This window comes from Aythya marila (assembly GCF_965140915.1).
Source record: "Aythya marila genome assembly, chromosome: W".
Taxonomy (NCBI): domain Eukaryota; kingdom Metazoa; phylum Chordata; class Aves; order Anseriformes; family Anatidae; genus Aythya; species Aythya marila.
In genome coordinates this window covers 15,394,498-15,412,131 of record NC_139081.1, presented here as the reverse complement: position 1 = coordinate 15,412,131, position 17,634 = coordinate 15,394,498, and the positions used below count along the sequence as shown (strand labels likewise).

The window sequence follows — 17,634 nt, the reverse complement described above, 5'->3', positions numbered from 1 at the left end:
GAAAATTACATGTGGTTTGTTACTATTGTAATAACTATTATGTGGCAAAGTACGTGTTGTTCAATGTGATTTATCAGACACGTGAAAAAAGATTAGGGCTTGAGTAGGTAAGGTTTTTGTCTTATGGTAAACTTTTTTTAAGTTGCATTTTGCTTTATGCGATATTTTCCGCGTGGCATATCTAGCCATAAGCTTCGTAGACAGAAGGCTTTGGTATAAGCAGAAAATCTCCACCTGCCTACTTATCCCTGTACCACTTGCTCATAGGGTTTGTGTTCTTTTTCTTTTACTGTAATACTATCTGCTAGTTTCTTACTTAAAAGCTGGGCCAACCTGAGTGTCTTTGAGTCGATTAGTGTTTACATGTTAACTGTTTTTAAATGTGTAAATCAAGTGTTCCCACTTATTTTTAAGTTAATCTGTAAGTTTTTGTTGGTGTACCAGTCATTATGAACAAAAACTGAGTATAATAATGAATTACCTTTTTTTAGAAATGCTAGGTGGTAATGGAGACATTAGATCTTTTAATGTATATGAGAAGACAGTCTGCTTTACTGAATTGATTCAAATGAGATGTAGTTGCCATAAGCAAATTAGGTATTCTGTCAAATGCTAATATAAGAGAAAATAGGTGATTTTTTTTTTTTGTTTTTTTTTTTGGTAGGGAAATGTATTCTTGAGAAGCTATACTCGAACTTTTTGCTTCAGTGGGTAATGAGGGTTCTTTTTCTTTGACAACCTCCTGTATGTGTTGCAACCATTCCTCTTTGAAAGAGGCTACCCATGATATGGTTCTAGCAGGTGAAACTAACTTTTGGTATTTCTGTATCACTGTTTTCTTGGTGTGAGGGAGGTGGACTGGGGGCGTATGTTTATCATGAATATTGATAGAAATGGTAACTTCATAGCATCTGCAAGTAATCTGATTTACAGTTGATACCATCTGAATATTTTGAAAACATTCATTATGCTATAGACAGAGATGGGACTCTGATAATAAAGGAAAAAAGTTACCTAAATAGAGGTGACTTCCAGATCCCTTTCTTTGTTATCTCATTGTTATTTTTTAGAAGTTGTTAGCTGTCCTGCATTTTTGTTGTTTTCAGAAGAAAAATGTGAAACTTCCATCAGATTATTTTTTTGATTTAAAAACTACTGAACTAATAATATTGCTGTGCAGAAAGAGTAGGCTTTTTTGAAATATGCTTTGATCTGACTCTCTTTAAAGCCAGAGTATTACAGATTTCACTGGGAGCAGAATTAGGCTCATTTGGAGATTTTTTTTTGGAATTCCAGTCTAAATTGTACAGTATTGGAGGCCTGCTATCACAAAAGGAATGTGGTAGTGTGTAATAGTAGTTTGTAGCTTCTAATGGAAGCTTTTTTGTAACTAGTGGTTGAAAGCTATGGTTCATGCATTTCTATTCTTGCTTCAAGGCCAAGCGGAAAAAGCAAGCAGCTCCAGAAAAGCCTGTAAAGAAACAAAAGACGGGTGAAAGCTCGAAAGGTGCCGCTTCTTCTAAGCAAAGCAGTAACAAAGATGAGAATATGTTTCAGGTAAAATTGATGACTCTTAAATCCTGGTTAAAGTAGCATGTTACATCATATTCATACTGCTTCAAAGTTCATATTGACTATCTTGATAGCGTAGTGCCTAGTCTTCAGAAGCCTTGGTCAAAGGGGTATTATGGTGCTACTGTACAGATGAGGTACTCGGAAAAAGCTTTGTCAGGTTTCAGTAGAGAAAAAGAATCTGAGTTGTGGCAATTGATCTAGCTATCCCTCCTGGCTTTTGACCATGGTAACTCTCTAGGTAGTCATTTTGTCTGTAAATACAGTGCTCATCATGAATATATTGTAAATATTAAATCAGGGTAGTTTCTGGGTAGAAATATTTTCTGATCGGGGCTCTTGAAAGATAGGTTCTTGGAAACTGAAGCATGGATTCTTTATTTAAGTAGGTCAAGGACATCTTGATTCCGGTCTTATAATATGATGCCTTGGATTAGGGTTTGCTTGTTTATTTTGTGATGCAGATTTTTCTCATTGAACGTTGAAAGAGATTATAAGGTCATCTGAATGTAGATTTTTTTCAGTAGCAAGATGCATTTATGAGCTCAGGGCATGGTTCTTGGGGTTAGCAGTAGCTGTGCAAGAACTTATGTAGCTTTGAATCCCCTATTTTAGGGGAGTGGGTCAAGAGTTAAATGTTTGTACCTAGGTGGCTTGATAAAGGCAGGGGATAGGAAAAACTTAATCAGTGTATCTAAGAACTTTTAGGTTTGTGGAAGGATGTCTAATAAGATGATTCCGATATTTGGTAAGGCAAAAGAAATGGCTTTGGGCTGTAGCTGTGCAAAGAAATATGGCAAAACATATTTTCAAGAGATAAGGCCTGCATGATTATATAATACAGGGCAGTTACTCTTAATGTTATCGGTCCTTACTTCTTGTTTAGTTAGAGGGAGGGCTTTGATTGAAGACACTGTTAATGGCTGTACTAGACTGCTAGTTGGACCTAAGCCATCAGTGTTCTTTGGTCTCTGCCTGCCTTTTAGTTACTCAGCAGCAAATATATATTAGATTGCTTTTTCTGTTATGTGAGCCATTGTGGTTTTTTTATGCTACATCAGCTTAATGTACCTTAACTGAGGTGCAACTGTTTTGTGTGTAGGAGTGGCAGCTAATAATGTGAAACTGAGTGACTTAATGTTCTAAACCTCAGACTGTTCTAGAAGTATACAGTTTCCCTTAACGTAGAGCTCTGCTGTATTCAGAAGATTCAGCATTTTTGTCGATATTTAGTCTTATTTTTTTTAAAGTTGGTGTAACTATTCTTGAAACTCATTAAGAACAGAATTAATCTAAGTAATAGGGAATTATTTCAGTATGAGACCAAGTGTATTTTATTTACACATCTTGGCCTTTTTAAGCTTTATAGGTAGTCTAGTATACTTTGAAATTTGTTAAAGAGGTTTGGGCAGAAGTGGAGTGCAGAAATTCATTTTGCTTCAGTTTCTGATATTGCTAGAGGTCCTAAAGAGAAGTGTTATTCATGTTAATGTGGAAGGGTTTAGTGTTCGTGCATTAGATTCCCATCTGTGGCTTCAAGCCCATGTAAGCTCTGCATTGCGTGCTTTGGTTAGTTTGACAAATCCTGTCATCTACCTATGTCTGATTTGGGTAAGGTTTGTTAATGCTGTCTAGATACAGTATGACTGTTCAGAACGGAGCCGCATAACGCAAGGCATTTCACAGAATTTATTTGCATTTGTGTGAAAAGAACTCTGCCCACACTGTACCTCTTTTTATAAAGTTATATCTGCTTTTTGACTTGTGAGAAATAAGTTCGTCAGCTTCATGGTGTAATGTCTTTACCTACCATAAGTTCCTGAAAATAAATAATAAGCTTGTGATGCTCTCTAGAGGTGATTGATCATAGAAATGATGAATAGTGTTGCATCGGTAACCACTTCAGTTCCAGAATTCATGTTCTAAACCAATTTGTCCTGCAGAGCTCAGCTGTTTACAGAACTTTGCGTTCTAGGGATTTATTATCTTCCTGTACTTATGCTATACATGTGGTTATCAGCTAAGATAGACTGACTTTTTATTTTGCAATTTCTACTTTTACAGTGTATATGCAGTTTTAAAAGAAACTGGCAATTAGAGGGGAAAATGTAGGTAAAAAATACTTGCTGAAACTCATGTAGGAAGTCAGTTGTATATCTTTGAAAGTAACCTAGGCACAGTTCAGTGCATTTTATTTTAGGGAATGGAAACCTGAAAATAGTTTTTTGGACTTAATTCAGTAGAATAGTGTATCTGAAGAGCTGTGATATCTAATAAAAACATGTGAGCTTGTGTATTAAGGTTGAACAGCATTAACTTCCCTGCTTTAAAGCAATACAACCCTTGGAATGCTACTGTGATTATAGTGATAGAAAGGTGTCTTAGTCCAGTGAAGTTATTCTAGCACTATCAGCTGCTGTGTGGGGGAAAAACATTGTTCAGAAATGACTCAGTACCAGAATTACAGGTATCTGGACCTTAAGAAAAATCAATTTACTTGGGTATATCTAATCTTGATTTTTTTTTTTAAAATATTTGTTGTTAATTAGAACTGTATGTTAGATACCAGTGTTAAAGCTTTTATCAGTGACAACTGTTTTGTATAGAGTTCAACTAAACATTCTGAATTTAATGTGAGCATTCAGATGAAATGTAGACAGGCGTAAAATCTAAGAATTTCAGCACTTTCATTTGGAACTGTTTCCAGTTAAGGTAAACTTACTGACTAAATAATATGTATTTTATGTTCTTGCACCCGTGTCTTACTGTAGTTGAATTACGATATGTAGTCTCTATATTTAAAATCCTAAATCATGTGACTGTGATTGCATCTCTAATTTGCTATATTGTATTTTATTTCTTAGAGCAAATCTTGAATTACTTGGCAATGCACTGATAGCATTTGATTAAAGGCTTAAAAAGATGTTCTTGAGTAATACTTGAAGGGAAGGAGGTGTAGAAGTCACTTGAAGTTGGTGAAGCGTTATACTATAAAACCAAGAAACTTTTTTCTTTTTTTTTTAATGCAGGCTATTTAGGATATCCTTTGCCAGCAGAGCTGACAAATGTGGCCACATTACTAAGTTTAAGTCTGAAAGTACTCAGCTGCTCTGACAGCATAGCTTATTTTTGTGTTGTATTTGTTAGTGCTGTGGAAATAATAGTATTTTATGAGTGATTTATTAATTACGAATTGTAACCTCTCCTTCATTTTGAAGGATACCTTGAAGTAAGAAAAAATGCTTCATGCTTACAGTATCTAAAGATACTTCAATTGTTTTAAAAATTTTGGAGTTAATTTAACATGGTCTGCAAAAAAAGAAAAATGTCTTCAACTGAACATAAAGCACACTTGTTTACACCTATTTTATGAAGTAACAGCTTAGACTTAAACATCTGTGGATGATTTTAATTAGTTTAAGAGTTCGTGTTTTCTGGTCTTACTTAAAGCTAGTAAGATGTTTTTGATCCCATGTTAAATTGTCAGTGCAAAATGCATCTATTAAGGAAAATTAATATTCTTAATAAAGCTTTTTTACCACCTTGTTTTTAAAATTGCTTGCTTTAGGATGTGGTGGTGGTTTTACTCAGGTGGGCAGCTGAGTTCCACCATGGCTGTGCTCTCACTCCCCCTCCTCAAAGGGGAAGGGGGAGAAGATATGATGCAAAGGGCTCGAGGGTTGAAATAAAGACGGGGAGATCACTCAACAATTATTGTGATGGGCAAAACGGACTCAGAGTAGGGAGATAGTAATAGGCAATAAATCTTACTAACAAGTTAGAGAAGGGAGAAACAAAGGAAAGAAACCAAAAATGCCTTCCTCTTCCACCTCCTCCCCCTTGAGTGGCACAGGGGAATGGGGGCTGTTTTCAGCACTTTGTCTCTGCTGCTCCTTCTCGATCACTCTCGTCCCCTAGGCCATGGGGTCCCACCCACAGGGTGCAATCCTTCCTGAACTGATCCTGCGTGGGCTTCCCACAGGCAGTAGCTCTTCCAGAACTGTTCCAGGTATGGGTCTGTACCACGGGGTCCGTCCATCAGGAGCAAACTGCTCCAACCTGGGTCCCCCATGGGCAGCAGCTGCTGACAGGTCACCTGCTACTGCGTGGGCTCCTCTCCATGGGCTACAGGTCTGGCATGGAATATGCTTGGGCAGGGGTCCTCCACAGGCTGCAGCCTCTTTCAGGGCAGGTCCACCTGCTCCACTGTGGTCTCCTCCACAGGCTGCAGTGTGGAACCCTGCTCCACCGTGGTACTCCATGGGCTGCAGGGGGACAGCCTGCTTCACCATGGTCCACAGAAGTACACAGGGGACTTCTGCTCTGGTGCCTGGAGCACCTCTCCCTCTCCTTCTTCACTGACCTTGGCGCCTGCAAGGCTGTTTCTCACTTTCCCAGCTGTGGAGTCGCAGAAGTTTTTTTCCCCTTTCTTAAATATGCTCTCACAGAGGTGCAAAAAACATTGCTTATTGGCTCTGCTCTGGCCAGCAGTGGGGTCCTTATTTAACATTGGGCAGCTTCTGGATTCTTCTCACAGAAGCCACCCCTATGGTCCCCCTCGCTACCAAAACCTTGCCACGTAAACCCACTACAGATGTGTTCATTCTTTAGGAACTGTATACAGAAAGTACATACAGAACTCTAAGCATTTTTAAATTAATTGTGTTGTTTTTATTACATAACTTCTGCTTCTCAAATTCACACCAATGTCTGATGTGAGTATATGTATTTTCAAATGTGGGGAAAATTTAATAATCCTAAATATGTAGTGTGGTAAAAACATGCTATACTTCCACTTCTGCTCTCCACCCTCAAAAAAAAAACAGGCCTCATTCAGTTAAGTTGTGGTACAGAAATTCCCAAAGTATCATTTTTAACAATTTCATGCCATGGCATGTGCTGGTAAACTGAAAGTTTTGGTTTTGGAACATCTGGTTACAGTGAGAAATTTTTAACCACTTTCCATTGAAGTATCAAGATGATTTGAGAACAGGTGTGGGGCCACTTGGTGGTTTCCTTTCATTTTCCATCTGTATTTTCTTTTTTTAAACAAACCAACCAAACACCATTAAGACCCCTCTAGGAATTGTGCTTTTCTTGTGTGAATATCTAATTTTTTTTTTTTTTTTGTAGATAGGAAATGTACTAATAGACAATAGAACTCAATCTTTCTTTATGGCTGTCTTTGGTAGTTATAATACAGGCAACAAAAGTAAATTGCAGGGTGTGGTAGTCTGGGTGTGATGCTGCCACTGCTGTTTTCCAGTGGTGGTTGTAACCTGCCTGTGAAGAGCCCAGCCATGGTATCCACTAGGCAGAAAGCCGTGGCCTCTGCATCCCTTGCAGCCTCTCCAGCCATGGCTACTCATGTGGCTACCCAGGCGGAGGTCTTGGGGAAACATGCGGCCCTCCAGGTCTTGGGCTGTAGAGTGTGCCCGAGTATTGTCAGTGTCTGACAGCAGCAGTGGGTATGCCTGTGGGAGATGTGCCCAGGTTGAAGAATTGCTCAGCCTGGTGGCGGAGGTTCGGGAGGAGGTGAGTAGGATGAGGAGCATCAGGGAATCGGAGAGGGAAATTGACTGGTGGAAGCATACTCTACCCTCTCTGAGACAGATGCATGAGCCAGCCACCACACAAGAAACAGAAGTTCCCCTTTCCCACCAGGCAATAGGAGGGGACCTAGGACAAGGGGGGGAATGGAAGCAGCTTTCTGCTTGGGATGGTAGGCGAGCCTTCTCCCTGCCTACTTCACCTTTCCATCTACCCTTACATAACAGGTATGAGGCTCTAGAGCTTGACAGTCAAAACAATGATGTAGATGAAAGCCCATCCCGGTTGGAAGGGGTGTCTAAGGCAAGGCAACCTACCCCCTGCATTGCTACATCTTCTATCAAGAAAGAAAACAGAGTTACTGTCATAGGGGTCTTGCTTCTGAAAGGGATAGAGGGCCCGATATGTTGTCTGAACTCTTGCCACAGGGAAGTCTGCTGTTTCCCTGGGGCTCAGGTAAGAGACATTGCTAGGAAAGTCACTTGCCTGGTATGGCCCTCTGACTACTACCCACTACTGTTTTTTCAGGCTGGTAATGATGAGGTAGCAAGGGGAAGTCCAAGGGCAATCAAGAGGGACTTCAGGGCTGTGGGGTGACTGGTTAAAGGATCAAGGGTACCGGTTGCATTTGCCTCTGTCCTTCCGGTAGCAGGGATCAGTGTTGACAGGTAGACTCAGCTCATCAGTATGTGGCTCTGAGACTGGTGTCACCAGCAGGGTTTGTTGATCACAGGAGGGTCTATGCGACACCAGGTCTGCTGCTGGCGTCAGATGGGATGCACCTCTCGGGGGGGGGGGGGGAAAGGATTTTTGCTCAGGAGTTAGCAGGGCTGATAGATAAGGCTTTAAACTAGAGTCTAAGGGGGAAAGGGATAAAACCAGGCCTACCAGTGATAAGTTAGGGGATGACATGCCAGAATAAGAGGGACTGTGTGCTAGTGAGATCCTTCAATCTGCTCCACTTGGTGCTGCGTACAATGAGGTGCATTTGGAGTGCTTCTACGCCAAGGCACGCAGCATCAGGAGATAAACTGGATGAGCTAGAAGTCTTGGCCCAGTCCCAGAGCAATGACATCATCGGCATAAACGAAACCTGGTGGGATGAGTCCTATGACTGGTGTGTTACAATAGATGGTTACAGGCTCCTCAGGAGGGATAGGCAGGGCAGGCGAGGTGAGGGAAGGTAGTGATGTACATGAAGGAGGGGCTGAACTGTGTGGAGCTTGCAGTTGGTGATAGCAAAGCTGAGAGACTCTGGATTAAGGGATAAACAAATAAAGGAGATGTCATTCTTGTCCGAGTGATCTGTAATAGACTCCCATGACACTGATGAATTATTCTTTGAGGAACTAAGAGAGACCTAGAGATCAACTGCCCTTGTCCTTATGGGGGACTTCAACTTGCCAGACATTAACTGGGAATATCACATGGCTGACACAAGCAGGTCCAGGAGGTTCCTAAGCACCTTGATGATAACTTCTTGGTGCAGGTGCTAAGGGAGTCAACTAGGAAAGGTGCCCTCCTTGATCTGTTGCTGGAGAACAGGGAGGGTCTTGTGGGGGACATGGCAATTGGCAGCCGTCTTGGTCTTAGTGACCATGAAGTGGTTGAGTTTAAAATTTTTGGTGACAGGAGGAAAACTGCCACCAAAACTTCAGCCTTGGATATGGGGAGAGCAGACTTCAGGCTACTAAGGGAAATAGTTAGCAAGGTCCCCTGGCTTTTGAAGGTGTTAGCATCCATCAGTGCTGGTCAGTCTTTAAGCACTTCCTCCTAAAAGCACAGGATCAGGCAATTCCAAAATATCAGAAGTCAAGCAGGTTGGGCAGAAGGCCAGCTTGGCTGACCAGGGATGATCTTCAAGAGCTTAGGCAGAAAAAAAAAAATATTATATGGCTGCTGGAAACAGGGTCAGGCAACATGGTAGGACCACAGGGACACTGTTCGCCTTAGTAGGGAGAAAATTTGTGTAGCCAAAGCCCTGTTAAAGTTGATGCTGGCCAGGTCTGTTGGAGACAATAAAGGGCTTTTTAAGATATGTAAACAGAAAAAGGAGGACCGGAGAAAATGTAGCTCTGCTACTTGATAGGGATGATCACCTCACAAACAAGGACATAGGCAAAGCAGAGACATTTAATGCCTTCTTTGCCTCTGTCTTCAATGCTGATGATGGGCTTTGGGACCCAGGGTGCCCTGAGCTGGAGGACCATGATGGTGGGAATGATAAACTCCCAACCGACCCTGAACGTGTATGGGATTTACTGCTCCACCTGGATCCATACAAGTCCATGGGTCTGGATGGGATTCATCCCAGGGTGCTTAAAGAGCTGGCTGATGTCATCGCGGGACCTCTCTCAATTATTTTTCAACAGTCTTGGGAATCTGAAGAGGTCCCAGTAGACTGGAAGCTGGCAAATGTGTTGTACCAATTTTCAAGAAGGGCAAGAAAGAAGACCCTAGCAATTACAGGCCTGTCAGTCTCACGTCAGTGCCTGGTAAAATTATGAAGAAGATGATTCTTGAAGTTATTGAAGCACACCTGGGGGACAATGCAGTCATTGGTCCCAGCCAACAGGGGTTCATGAGGGGTAGGTCCTGTTTGACTAACTTGATTTCTTTTTATAAGATCACCCATCTAGTCAACCAAGGGAAGCCAGTTGATGTAATCTTTTTGGATTTCAGTAAAGCTTTCAATGTGGTTTCCCATAGGATCCTACTGGACAAAATGTCTAGTATACAGCTAGACAAAAACATATGATGGGTGAGCAATTGGCTGATGGGTAGGACTCAAAGGGTTGTGGTAAATGGGGCTACATCAGGCTGGCAGCCAGTCACCAGTGGGGCCACCTAGGGCTCCATTTTAGGGCCAGTCCTCTTCAGTGTTTTTATATATGATTTGGATGTAGGACTGGAAGGGTGTGTTCAGTAAATTTGATGATACTAAACTGGGAGGAGCTGTTGACTCTGAGGGTGGAAAGGCCTTGCAGAGAGAGCTGGGTGATCACCAACCACATGAAGTTTAACAAGAGCAAGTACCAGATCCTCCACCTGAGATGGGGCAACCCTGTCTATACATACAGACTGGGTGATGAGATGCTGGAGAGCAGCCCTGCAGAGAAGGATCTGGGGGTTGTGGTTGATAGCAAGCTGAATATGAGCCAGCAGTGTGCCCTAGCAGCCAGGAGGGCCAACTGTATCGTGGGCTGCATCAAGCACAGCATTGCTAGTTGGTCGAGGGAAGTGATTGTTCCACTTCTACTCTGCGCTGGTATGGCCTCACCTCGAGTACTGTCTGCAGTTCTGGGCACCACAGTACAAAAAGGACATTAAACTGTTGGAGAGTGTCCGGAGGAGGGCTACAAAGATGGTGAAGGGCCTGGAGGGGAAAACACTTGAGGAGCAGCTGAGGGCACTAGGCCTCAGCTTTTCTTCTCCACAGCCTGGAAAAGAAAAGGCTGAGGGGAGACCTCTGGTCTACAGCTTCCTCACGAGGGGGAGTGGAGGGGCATCCTATCTCTTCTCTGTGGTGACCAGAGATAGGATGAGAGGGAATGGAGTCAAGCTGTAAACAGGGGAGGTTCAGGTTGGATATAAGGAAAAGCTCTTTACTGAGAGGGTTGTCGCACACTGGAACAGGCTTCGCAGGGATGTAGTCATGGCACCAAGCCTGTTGGAGTTCAAGAAGCGTTTGGACTGTGGGAATAGAAATGTTGTTTTAGCAGAGTTAGATTGTTCAGAGGAAAGGAATGTGGTATTGAGATATGCTTGCAGTGATAAGAAAGCTTGGCAGACCACCTTGTAAAACGTAGACAACCAGAATCCTTAGAGCAATTAGGCGGAAATCACTGTGTAAGAAACATTACCACCTCAAAGAGTATAAAAGTCAAAATAAACTTGAAATTTAACAGGCTGGCAACTGAAAGCCATGTCTTGTCTGTGGAGCATTGGATAGGTTGTGAACCTGGATTACCCACTGAGTGGGGATACGGGGGAGGGTTCTGTCATCAAAAAGTATATAAACCATGTTTTGGAACTAGTAGGCAGGCTCTCCTGCTCGTGGGGCACCTGCCATTGCAATCACAAATAAATTACTACTTCACTGAGATCCTCGCCTGAGCCTAAGTTATTGGCTACAGAGTGTTTCTCACAATTTGGGGGCTCGTCCGGGATCCAGTCACCTACTGGGGAGCTCCACCGCCGCAGCAGCAGGAAGGCATGCCCCACTGATCTCAGCGGTCCTGTGCATCGACGGTGGCGGTTCTGCGGAAAACTGACAGAGGGCCCGAGACTGGTTAAAGAGGCAGGATCTGTGAAGTAGTGGGGAAAGGAAGAAGGTAGGCACTCTGGGTTTTAAGAATTGATCCATTAACTCTGTGTACAGACCAAGGTAAGAAGTATTAAGTATTGCCTTGGGGGTTGGGTGAGACTATGTGTGATGTGTGATTGAGATGTACTTTTGTATGAAGTGAGCGTGGAGTCCTGATCCGCAGTTCTGTAGCTCCATGAGGGGCGTGGCTGGAGACAGACGAAGCATGAGGTACGGGAGAGAAAGGAAGTGTCTCAGGAAATTTGGTGTACAGCAAATCCTTGCACAGGGAAGTGCTTGGCAGTACACCAGGGAATCTGGTAAACTCATAGGTGTGCGGTATCCCTTGCATGGTAAAGTGCCTGGCAGTACACCCACATTTTCCGGAATCGGAACATTAGTGTGTGGTACCCTGCAGGAGGGAAAATTCTGTAGCAGCACCCTGACAAGAGCTAGGAAAAAGGGGAAATATGAGTTTCAGGGGACAGGGAGATATCCCTGGGGGAATGCCTACTGACTGTCCTTTAGAAAGAATGCTGAGAAACTGGAAGAATAACCCCAAAACTAAGGAAAAACATAGGAAGAACATGGTTAAATATTGTGTATCGGTCTGGACAAAAGAAACAGTTAAATGAACTGCAGTATTTTGGCCAAAATACAGGTCTGAGAGAGATTGGATATGTCAGGCCTTAAATTTGTATGTTAATGTGGTGGTTTTACTCAGGTGGGCAGCCGAGCTCCACCACAACCGCTCTCTCACTCCCCCTCTCCTCAAAGAGGAAGGGGGAGAAAATACAACACAGAGAACTCGAGGTTTGAGATGAGAAAGGTTTAATTAAAGGGAAAGGGAATGGGGAGGAAAAAAAGAAACAATCAGTCCGCGCGGAAGTACAGAGAGGGAAAAAGAAATTATTCTCTACTTCCCATCAATGAGCAGTGTTCGGCCACGTCCTGGGAAGCAGGGCCTCAAACGCGTAGTGGTTGTTCAGGAGGATCAGCCCTCTCCCCCACGAGAGCCCCCCTTTTTATTGCTGAGTGTGACATCAGGTGTTATGGGATATCCCTTTGGTTGGTTTAGGTCAGCTGCCCTGGCGATGTCCCCTCCCCATCACTTGCCCACCCCCAGCCTGCTGGCTCTTGGGGGCTTGGAAGGAGTCCTGATGCTGTGCCAGCACTAAGCAGCAATAGCCACAACACTGGAGTGATATCAGTGCTGTTCCAGCTACGAGTGCAGAGCACAGCACTGTGTGGGCTGCTGCAGGGAAAAGGTGACTCCAGCTCAGACAGACCCAACACAACTTCCACCCCTTATTCCATAACATTTGTGTCACAATCAGGTACAGTTTAGTATATAGATGTTCTCATCACCATTGTTTTCTGTCCATTGAAGCATTTATATGTCTGTACTTCCCTTTATTCCATAGGTCTTTTCCCAACGTTTTCATAAAAACTGTTGATGGTTTCAGCTTCATCTGTCAATGTGGTCACTCAGGGCAGGCGAAGTTGGTTTTCTTGACACCAGCACCAGCTTAGCTCACATCACTGTTGCACTTGCCCAGTTCCTTGCGAAGTTGACCTGTCATTGGTTCTGCAGTGTCCTCCTACAACACATAACTTGGATGGCAGATTAATTTTCTCCCACTGTTAAATCTCCTTGAGGCACACACTTGATATCCCCATCTTTCTGCATTACCCACCAGGTATACCCTGGTCCTTGGGCGAAGACAATCCCATGAGTGGGTTTGCCTTTTCCCTTGGCAGGGGCAACCCACGCCGTCTTCCCCATCCACTTTCCCACATGCACTACAGGGACTTTAGTTTCTCCCACAGTGTGTAGGGCTTTTGTTTCAGCAGGACCAGGACGGCTGTCAGACCCCCTGTTGTTAACTAGCCAAGTGGCCTCTGGTAGATTTATATCCCAATGTTTCCACGTCCCAGCACCCAATGCTCGCAGCATAGTTTTTAACAGTCCATTGTACCTCTCAACCTTCCCAGAGGCTTGTGGGTGGTAAGGGATGTGATACACCCATTCAATGCCATGTCTCTTGGCCCAGGAAGTGGCCAAATTGTTTTGGAAGTTACTCCCATTGTCGGACTCGTTTACTGGATATGTTTCCAGCCACCCAGTAGTTGCTTCTACCATGGTGAGTATGTAACGTTTACCTTGGTGGGTTTGTGGCAGTGGTTGGATGCAGTCAATGTGCCAGGCCTTGCTGTATCGAAATCCAAGCCATCTCCCCCTATTCCAGGGAGACTTTACCCTCATGGCTCGTTTGATTGCAGCACAGGTCTCACACTGATGGGTAACCTAACCTGTGTAATGGCCTCAATGGTTAGGTCGACCCCTCGATCACGAGCCCATCTGTATGTGGCATCCCTCCCCAGATGTCCTGATGTTTCATGGGCCCATTGAGCTACAAACAGCTCACCCCTCACATCCCCAGTCCGGGTCCACCTGAGCTATTTCAATTTTCGAAGCTCGATCTACTTCTTCATTGTTCTGATGTTCTTCGGTAGCACGACTCTTAGGCATGTGGGCATCTACATGACGTACCTTTACAGCCAGGTTTTCTACCCGGGCAGCAATATCTTGCCACAGGGTAGCAGCCCAGATAGGTTTACCTCTGCACTGCCAGTTGCTCTGTTTCCATTGTTGCAGCCACCCCCATAGCGCATTTGCCACCATCCATGAGTCAGTGTAGAGATACAGTACCGGCCACTTTTCTCTTTCAGGAATTTCTAGGGCTAGTTGTATAGCTTTCACTTCTGCATACTGACTCTACTCACCTTCCCCTTCCATGGCCTCCACAACTTGTCGTGTGGGACTCCACACAGCAGCTTTCCACTTCCGATGGCTCCCTACCACATGGCAGGATCCGTCAGTGAACAACACATACTGCTTTCTGTCTTCTGGCAACTCATTGTATGGTGGTGCCTCTTCAGCGTGGGTTACTTCTTCTGTTGGTGCTCTGAAATCCCTGCCCTCTGGCCAGTCCATAATCTCTTCCAGGATTCCCAGGCGGTTGGGTTTCCCCATTTGAGCCTGCTGTGTAATTAATGCTACCCATTTACTCCACGTAGCGTCGGTTGCGTGATGTGTAGTGGGGATTTTCTCTTTGAACATCCAATGTAACAGAGGTAGCTGTGGGGCCAAGAGGAGTTGTGCTTCTGTACCGACAACTTCTGAAGCGGCTTGAATCCCCTCATATGCTGTATTTCCTTTTCAGTTGGGGTGTAATTGGCTTCTGATCCTCGATAGCCCCGGCTCCAGAAGCCCAGAGGTCGGCCTCGAGTTTCTCCTGGGGTCTTCTGCCAGAGGCTCCAGGTGAGCCCATGCTCCCCAGCTGCAGTGTACAGTATGTTTTGCACAGCTGGCCCAGTACGGACAGGCCCAAGGGCTACTGCACGAGCTATTTCTTGTTTGGGTTGTTCAAAGGCCTGTTGTTGCTTGGGGCCCCACTCGAAAGAGTTCCTCTTTTGAGTCACTCGATATAGAGGACTCACAAGCTGACTATAGCCTGGCACATGCATTCTCCACAATCCCACAAGGCCTAGGAAAGCTTGTGTTTCTTTTTTGCTAGTTGGCAGAGACATAACTGTTATTTTGTTGATCACATCCGTCGGAATGTGGCGACGTCCATCCTGCCATTTTACCCCCAAGAACTGGATTTCCTGTGCAGGTCCCTTGACCTTATTCTGTTTAATGGCAAAGCCAGCTTTCAGGAGAATTTGAATTATTTTCTTCCTTTTCCCAAAAACTACTTCTGCTGTGTTACCCCACACGATGATATCATCGATGTACTGCAGGTATTCAGGAGCGTTCCCCTGTTCCAGTGTCGTCTGGATCAGTCCATGGCAAATGGTAGGGCTGTGTTTCCACCCCTGGGGCAGTCAATTCCAAGTATACTGAATGCCCCTCCAAGTGAAAGTAAATTGTGGCCTGCACTCTGCTGCTAGAGGGATGGAGAAAAATGCATTAGCAATATCGATTGTAGCATACCACTTGGCTGCCTTTGACTCTAGTTCGTACTGGAGTTCTAGCATGTCTGGCACTGCAGCATTTAGTGGTGGCGTGACTTCATTCAGGCCTCGATAGTCCACTGTTAGCCTCCACTCACCATTAGACTTTCACACTGCCATATAGGACTGTTAAAAAGTGAATGAGTCTTGCTGATCACTCCTTGGCTCTCCAGATGGTGAACTAACTCATGGATAGGAATCAGGGAGTCTCGGTTGGTGCGATATTGCTGCCGGTGCACAGTTGTAGTCGCAATTGGCACTTGCTGTTCTTCAATCCTCAGCAATCCTACAGCAGAAGGGTCTTGTGAGAGACCAGGCAGGGTAGACAGCTGCTTAATCTTCTCTGTGCTCAAGGCAGCTATGCCAAAAGCCCACCGGTACCCTTTTGGATCCTTGAAGTACCCTTTCCTGAGGTAGTCTATGCCGAGGATGCACGGAGCCTCTGGGCCAGTCACGATGGGGTGCTTTTGCCACTCATTCCCAGTTAGACTCACTTCAGCTTCCAATACAGTTCGCTCTTGGGATCCCCCTGTCACTCCGGAGATAGAGATGAGTTCTGCCCCTTGGTAGCCTGACGGCATTAGGGTACACTGTGCGCCTGTGTCCACTAAAGCTTTATATTTCTGCAGTTCCAGTGTGCCAGGCCATTGAATCCACACAGTCCAGTAAATCTGGTTGTCCCTCTCTTCCTGGCCAGAGGCAGGGCCCCACTAGTCCTGATTGGAGCATCTATCAATTAATTCTTCCAAATGTGAAGCAGAAGTCTCTTCGTCAGGGTCAGGAGTAATACTATCCCTTCTACTGCCTCTGGGGGACTGCCCAACAGAAACTGGGGCAGCAATCCTCCTAGGAGCCCCCTTTGCTGCTGCTGTATCTTTCCGCAGCTCACATACCCGTGCAGCTAGGGCCGAGGTTGGTTCACCGTCCCACTTCCTCATATCTTCCCCCGGTCACGTAAATAAAACCACAAGGTACCCCGTGGTGTGCGTCCCAGATTCTCCCTTGTTTGAGCCGGAGACTGCTGGCGCTTGATGGCCGAAAGATTCTTCCGTCTAGGTGAGGAGGAAGCTATGTGTTCTAACCATTGGGACAGTCTCTCCACAGCTGAAATGCAGGCCCGTACTGGGGCAGAGAGATTTTCTTCATATTTATGAAGCTGGTTGGACACGGTATCCACAGTTGGCCCCATCCCCTCCTCCCAACCCATTGCTGCCAGTGTGCTGCCATGTGATGAGGGTGCAGCCCGTACAAACTTCCGCCACGTGGATGCTGTGCGTTGGACTTCATCAGGGTCTTTAGGTGTCTGGGCATTGCTTAAATCACTATAAAGCATCTCCAGCACAACTAATTCCCACAGGTGCTGGAGGCCCTTATCCATAGTGGTCCATTTGCCTACTTGGTATACAATATCCTCTTTGTGGGGATACCTTTCTTTCACAGCTGTTAGGAGTCACCTCCAGAGGCTGAGAACTTGTGCCTCTCTCCCAATTACTCTATCAATGAGCCTTTCTCTAGAGAGGGATCCCAGCTGCTTGGCTTCATTGCCTTCTAACTGTTGGCTATTGGCCCCAGTGTCCCTGCATCGAAGCAACCAGGTGAGGATGTGCTCACCTGGATGACGACTGAAATCTTTTCGTATTTCTCGCAGCTCACTCAAGGATAGAGACCGAGTAGTTTCTGATTCATCTATGATTTCAGTCTCTTCTCCGTGATGTTGCCGTGATGACACTGCTTTAGAGCTGCCTGCCTTTTCCTCTTCTCCCTCATCCTTAGGAGGAGCTTCTTCCCTTATTAAACGACCTGATCTGTTTCCACTGTTTTGTCTTTACTATAGGGGCGACTGATACCATAGATGGTCGGTCCTCTGGGGTGGTCACAGTGTGTGCTGTCTCATCATCAAATTCAGGAACCTCCCTATCCCCTTGAGGGTGCTGGGCAATGTTAATTGACATTTGATAGGCGTAAGCCAGACCCCAGCAGAGTGCAGCAAGCTGGTGGAGTTCTCTAGTATTGTCAGGGTCAGGGCATACATCTTTCAAACATTCTACCAGTTTTCTTGGATTTTGTACTTGTTCAGGGGTGAAATTTAGAACCATTGGAGGAGAAAGCCATGACAGGTACCTGCCCAAATCCCCCCACACACCTTGCCACCCACAAATACTTTGTCTGGGGACAGGTCCTTGGAT

General features: G+C 44.9%; 1 protein-coding gene across 1 annotated transcript in view; it reads left to right on the top strand.

Annotated features, from left to right (window-relative positions):
* LOC309889551 (activated RNA polymerase II transcriptional coactivator p15-like) overlaps positions 1-17,634 on the top strand; it is a 32,240-nt gene that overhangs the window by 2,025 nt on the left and 12,581 nt on the right. The window contains exon 3 of the mRNA XM_082782402.1: positions 1,438-1,557. Coding sequence (XP_082638528.1) covers positions 1,438-1,557 — 120 coding nt within the window. The remainder of the gene's footprint in view (positions 1-1,437; positions 1,558-17,634) is intronic.